Below are 6709 nucleotides of genomic sequence, written 5' to 3'. Positions count from 1 at the left end.
GTCTTTTTTATTCTCACACCTTAAAGCCAACAAAACACCAACCCAAAACAGAAACCTTTAGTGAGAGAAAGTAACAAAAAAACTGTTGCTAATTCAATGCACTTGATTACCAGATGAATCCCAGAATGTAAGCAGCTCCACTAAAACAGAAATCTGGAGCCTTTAGGTCACTGCCAAGTAGAAATGAGATCACAAAGGATCAAAGAGAAGGGATTTATAAGGTCCATCAATCTTTAAACAGTTATAAGACTATCCCCAAACAATATGGAGTCCATCATTGTATAGTGAGGAGGATTATTCTAAAAGAAAGGGCGGTTTTCCCAGAGGTGGACATCTAGTATGATTGCCACAAAGTGTAAACATTAGAAGATCAAAATCTGGACTGTGTAGATTCTACAGGCCATAATTAGAGTAAAATCAAAACATCAAGGATGGTTTGAAAGAACTGTTTTAGGAAAAGTATTTTAAACCTAAGATGGCAGGACATCTTAGGTTTTTAATTTAAACAGAACTCACAGTCTCTGAAGGAGGATTTAACAAAATGCATTTGGTAAGAGTATGAAGCACAACATTTGCTAAAATTAAACATATCTGCACATGTTCCATAGTCAAGCTCATCATTTAAAGGTGATGATTCAAGCTTGATTTGTGGTCAATGGATGTTGACAAAGATTACTGGTGGTGTAGTGGTTTGCACTGTTTCCTGACCTCAAAAATGCCTCTGGTTTAAATCTCAGCTTTGAGGGCCTGTAGGTCTATGGAGTGTGCATGGGCTCCCCTTCATTGCCAAGAAGCATGCATGTTTGGCTAACCTGTGACTGAAAAACTGGTCTCAGATGTGAGGGCAAGCATAAATGGTTGCCCTTTGATCGAATGAAGGCCCTTTGATCGGCTGGCAAGCTTCCCAGGCGCTGCCCCAGTTGTGGCTCACTAGCACCCACTAACTAGGAAATCATCCCTGCAATTTAAGATCTGAAGGAACCTGTGTTATGTGATAATAAACTTAAGATGTGAAACATATAAAAAAAAAACAGCTGAAAAACAAGATCCAAAGTCTTACTTCACATCCAAATTTAACTTCAGCTGATATGTTATAAATTGATATAATAGAAAAAAAGATGAAAGATAATTTATTAAAGGAATATGCAGGCCTTGCAAAACTGTTCCTTCCCCGTTGAACTATTTCATATTTATAAAGTCACAGCTACCAGATTTTAAATATTTGATTGAGACATGATAATAGTAGACATTTACAAAGGAAAGCATTTCTGGGAAATAGAGGGAACAACATTTCTTGGTTCTAAAATTGGCTTTACAAACAGTCAATATCAGAAAGTTTTTAATAACTACAGTCTAAATCTATCTAATTGAATTGTATTTTGAAAGTGTTGAGAAAATGTCAGACCTCTGCTATGTTCATTGTTTCCAGCCTGACTGCGACACAACCGCAAACCTACCCTGACATAGTCGCCAACCTAACATGTTGGGCAAGGAAAGCAGATATCAAAGGAGTTAGTTTTGGAGGAAATGTGTTCATAGTTTGTATACAGTTTGCCCATCTCATGTTAGACCAAACTGGCATACATCTTCAACTACATCCAAAAGTACCAACTATGGCAGAAAAAATCACTAGGCATTAAACGTAATATGCAATGGCCATGGTGGATATAGTATGACTAACTTACTGACTTTAAGACAGAAAACTTAGCTGGTCAGAGTTGAGTGGGAGATAGCTTGATCTAAAGACAGGAAAATCCTGAAAAAAACATTGCTGAGACAGGGGAAGAAGTATATGCATGGGTTAGCATTTGAATATGCTTTTAAACACTAAAATGTGTTGGATTACATGCATGTTTTAAATTAATTATTAAAACATAACTTCCACATGAAGAAATATTAATTTCCTTAGTCTGCCGGAGTGAAAGCAGTCAGGAGTTACCTTTTTTTTTCACATAACAAACAGGAGTTCAGCCCAGCGGCTGAGAAGTAAGCAGAAACACGCATGTTTACGCTGGTGGGACGCACTGCCAGCAGGCTCCATGGGAATGGCAATCTCACATCTAGTTTGGAGAAAGCTCCACCGTGACAGACGAGGCCAGCGAGGCTTTGAGGTTCAGCACAATCAACACAGCATGTTTTCCAGTCCCCTGAAGTTCCTAATGTATCCTCACCAATCAAAACATATCTTAGAGATCAGCGGGGAAGAGGCTGCCATACGAGGAAGGGGACAAGGAGACTTTCCTCTAAAGGTCAGTGGGTGCACACTGCACAGAAAAGTGAGACACCTAATGAGCTGTCTGCTGACTGTATATATTTCATACACAAATGAAGGGGCAGGGATGCCAAGTACATCCCTAAAGAGGCATTTGTGTGACTGTCTTATTGTGCAATGTACATAATTCTATCCCCAGAGAAGAGAATCTATGTACAAATGTTTGGCATGCATTCCCCTCCATGTTTTGCTTATATGGATCTGCCATGTGTTCCAAGCTGTTTTCTCCATCCAGTTGTTTTCAAAAGGAAAAATTACAACCAGCAAAGGGGTTGAGTGGGCCCACAGCAGACCACAAATGCGGCACTGATCTTCTTATAAGTTGGGTATAAATTTCCATGGGGGTAATTTTATTCAACAACCCTAGAATTAACATCTATTTCACAATACCATCTGTCTTTAGGAAAGAAAATAGATTTCTTGTATTGGCATTTTGGATTTTCATCAACAGTCCCAGAGTCTGTTTAGTCATATAATTGTATTTTTTCCCCATTTTTCTTTTCTTTTTTTGTCCTTTTCATGGCAGCTTTAGCATTACAGATGGGGGCTTCTGGGGCCGTGTGTCAAAGAGGAGAGGTCCATATGTGGATGAAAGCTGTTCAAGATGAACAGAAGCACAATTAATGTTTGACTAGCTTAATAGACGAATAGGAAAATACAACATCTGACCCATCAATCACAGCCATTGAAGGGGAAACACAAGCAGATGCACACTTGCTCATTTACATAATTGTGTTCGCTGCTTCTCCTCTCTGTTTTTGAATATAAAACTAAAAAAAATTTAGGTTTAGGTCAAAAAAAATTTGATGCATTACCTCTTACCAACTGAAATCACTAAGTTGCATTAAGTTATTATCACAGAGGAGATAACTGAACATCTCCAACCAGACAGACTTTCTGCGGCCACTTTCGCCATCTAGTGGACAGAAGAGTAATAACTCCTTGCAATTTCCTCAATAACCAATTTTAACAAATACTAGTGTAAAACTTTGTGGAGAAATTTTGATCATAATAACAACATAATTGAGTTACATATTTCGGTTTATAAAAAGGGTTTCCTTAATATTTGTTAGGACACAGTAAAATATATTTAAATATTTTTAACCTGTTATGAACCCTTTTATCAGATAATCAAAATATATGAGAGCAACACCACAAGAGGACCCCAAATCATCATTGACTGTCTAAACCCTAATAATGACCCCCCCTTTAACAGACTTTGTGCCTCTCCACTCTTCTTCAAGACTTTGGCGCCTTGGATCCCAAACAAAGTAAAGAAGTTTTATAATATAAATGGATAGTATAGTTAATGAATATATAGATAGGTTAGAAAATGCAATTAAATTGAAAGATAAAAAGGGACAGTAGCAGGATTTAGTTTATTAAAGTAAGAACAAAACAAATGTCTAGGATATTGTTAATAATAAATAGTACGGTAGTTATGTCAGAAAAAGACAGAGGATATTCAGTTTTTATATTTAGGATATAAAGTAAAGCAGGTAAATATATTGGCTAGAATCCTCTCATTTTGTTCCACAATCCATACTGGTGGGTGGAGGTAATGCACATTTAAATTGTTTGCCAACCACAAATAAACCTCACAAAGAAGGAGGTTACGTTTTAGTCCAGTTTGTGTGTGTTTGATGTTTGTCTGTCTGTGTAACCTACAGGAGAACTGGAACATTTTTGAAGGAATTTTAATGAAATAGTTACCAAAGGTGCACCTCGATCCAAGGAACAATCCACTAAATGTTGGTGGTGACTCACATCATTATCTGGATGCAGGAATTCTTTTAATTATTTTTTTTTTATTATTTGTCATAACAGGCAGTTCCCCCTTAAACCTGAGGGTAGCAGCACTATTGACAGCTTCTGCATTGGACTTAAGAGTCCAATGCAGAAGTCTTAAAGTAACCTCACTGTCTGACAAAATGAATGTCAGCCTTTCATTAGCTGTAAGGCAATATACACATTTTTAGAAATAAAAGCTGGAAAAATTCTGTTAGTAACAAGTTTATATAATGGTTACCAAAAAGATCCCAATACACCGAGATTCATTTGTAACTATTCATCCATTTTGACATATTGCAATGCATCCCCCCCCCAATTTAATATTTATTCATAAAAGGTGTTGACACATGTTTAAATTTCTACATTATACTATCCAACTTAAAAGGAGATGATTTCTGAAAGTGACATTAAACATGATGAAAAGGCATCTTTTCCCATGTATTAAGTCTATAAGAATACATTTAACTCAATGACATGTTGCCTTTTCAACATTAAGCTTACAGAATGTGCATTCTGTTCATAGATTTTACATGACATAAACAATACTAAGCAGAAAAAATGATGCAATACATTTTTAGGAGAGAAAAGTTTCAGTCCACTGTGACGCCTTCAGGCAGCTCCACCACCACCGGAGCACAGTCATCCAAGTCTGCATCAAAATCCCAGCAAAACTTCTTGGTTAGGTGAGCTTTGAACTTCTCTGCTTTCTTACCCAGGGTGCTGTCCACACCAGGCCCAGTGGCAAACTGGAAAAAATCCTGCAAGGCATACAATGTTGAGGGATTCATTAAATGTATCTGTGAAGTTTTAGAGTGTTATTTGTTCTGTTGTACAGTCACTGTGTTTTGTGTAAAAGCCTCACTGGGGACAGGCATTGAGAATTAGCCTTAGCTAAAATGTTGTAGTGTGTGACATGATTTTTAACTCTGATTTTTACCTGATCTAATTTTTTGACATTTTAGACTAGGTGATGTTTTAGTCTATAAAACACAAAAATACATTTTCTAAATAATAATTTCAAATAATCTAAGACATCAGAGCCCTGCCAGCTGGCTGAAATCTGCAGTAAACTACTGAATCCTGAAATTATTGGTTCTACTTGGATCTGAATCTGACTGTACAGATGAACCGTAATAAAATGCTTTTGACTGACTGTTATTTCATTGCTATACATGTTACACAATTTGACCTGTTTATCCAAAATAATATGTTGCTAGAAAAGATCCTGATTTGTTTTTACCTGCAGAGTGCTGGTGAGGAAGTTGCTCTGTGAAACGATGTCAACGAAGAAGTCAGGGGGTACTTCACCAAGCTGGTGGTAGAGCACAGTGATGAGCCCCAGGTAGAGCTCCTTCCTCTTCCTCATGGCCTCCTCGGAACGGCAGAGCAGAGCCATGAGGCGCTTCCAATGCTCGAAGCCCTCGTACACGTTTCCAACCAAGAAACACACAAAGGCAAACTGCAGCTCACCTGGAAGGTGTCAGATAAAACAATTATATTTAAAGAAAAATGTAAAAGAATGATCATTAGTAAAAAAAAAAAAAAAAAAAGCATTAACACACCAAGCAGGTTGATCGGTTGGTCAGGGTAGCTCTTCTTCAGCACGGTCTCCAAGGAGTAACTCAGGTCCATGCTGCAGCGGGTGATCTCTGCAGGAGAAGCTCCAGGAGGGTAGTTCTTCTCAGGAATAACCGAGAAGCGTAACTCTGTTCCTTCCCTTTGTTTCATCTTTGGAAGCCTGTCCAGTCCCTCCCTCATGCTTTGACAGGCTGTGTCATTCCTCGGCTGCTCTGCCCGGTCTTTGGTGTGTCTTAACTGCAGCTCAGGAATGACATCGCTAAAAGCACAAACTCGGCCTGAGAGAGGCTGTAGGTTCACAGCCAGCTCCTGGCTGATCTGGTCTGTGAGGGAAACCCATTTCCTCATCACCTCATATGGATAAGGACCCAGGTAGGGATCCAGCTCTCGCAATGTGTCCCGGATCCGGTTCACCTCCTCGTCATTCTTGGAGGCTGAGAAATCCAAATCCTCCTCTTTGGGGTCCCAGTGAGCCACAAGGATCTCTTTGGACTTAAGATTGAGAAAGAGGCCTGATTTGGGACCAATCTCTCCACCACAGCTTGGAGAGTTAGCGGAACAGAAGCTGAGAAAGTGGAGACCTGGAGGTATCATCTTTACTCCCTTGAACCGAGGACCCACCTGCCAACTTTTGCAGTCAATCCCGAGCTCTGTACCCTGAGGAACACCCAGCAGGACCAGGGTAGCTCCTTCCTCAAACAGCCTCCGTGCAAGATCCGGATCCATGTCTACACAGGAGTCGCTCGCCATGTCTTATTGAATGCTACAGACAGGATCACTCAAAAGGTAAGGTCTGTTCTCACCTAGCATATAAGATGTTCATATCCGGAGCGTTTTGCCTCTAAACGTCAGAAACACGATAGTGTCCGGCAACTGAACTAGAAAAGGGAGTTTACCCCTTTTATATACGCATTCAAATTCTAATTGAATTAATGATAAACAATGATATATGGTTAATGAAGACCTTACCCAATATCTAAGTACTGCATAAATTACCACCTTCACGTAAGCAGATTTTTCAAAACGCAGAGCTCGTTATCGGTGATATGCGTAACACCTTCAATGTGC

At 39.1% G+C, this 6709-nt stretch overlaps 1 protein-coding gene across 1 annotated transcript; it reads right to left on the bottom strand.

Annotated features, from left to right (window-relative positions):
- Nucleotides 1–3695: 3695 nt before the first annotated feature.
- aar2 (AAR2 splicing factor homolog) lies at nt 3696–6709 on the bottom strand. Its single transcript, XM_015379247.1, has 3 exons — nt 5626–6709; nt 5304–5533; nt 3696–4821 (listed from the first exon to the last, which is right to left on the bottom strand). The coding sequence occupies exons 1-3, from the start codon at nt 6389–6391 to the stop codon at nt 4654–4656; spliced, it is 1164 nt and encodes a 387-aa protein (XP_015234733.1). The 5' UTR covers nt 6392–6709; the 3' UTR covers nt 3696–4653.

The sequence above is a fragment of the Cyprinodon variegatus genome, unplaced genomic scaffold (genome assembly GCF_000732505.1).
Source record: "Cyprinodon variegatus isolate N-32 unplaced genomic scaffold, C_variegatus-1.0 Scaffold188, whole genome shotgun sequence".
Taxonomy (NCBI): domain Eukaryota; kingdom Metazoa; phylum Chordata; class Actinopteri; order Cyprinodontiformes; family Cyprinodontidae; genus Cyprinodon; species Cyprinodon variegatus.
This window is presented reverse-complemented; position numbering and strand designations above follow the sequence as displayed.

Excerpts from the sequence above, each read along its gene's own strand:
- aar2 (XM_015379247.1), bottom strand. The coding sequence starts at position 6,391 with ATGGCGAGCGACTCCTGTGTAGACATGGATCCGGATCTTGCACGGAGG. Across the intron at positions 5,534-5,625 it reads CCAACCGATCAACCTGCTTG|GTGAGCTGCAGTTTGCCTTT; the intron begins GTGTGTTAATGC and ends GACACCTTCCAG. Across the intron at positions 4,822-5,303 it reads TCCTCACCAGCACTCTGCAG|GATTTTTTCCAGTTTGCCAC; the intron begins GTAAAAACAAAT and ends TATGCCTTGCAG.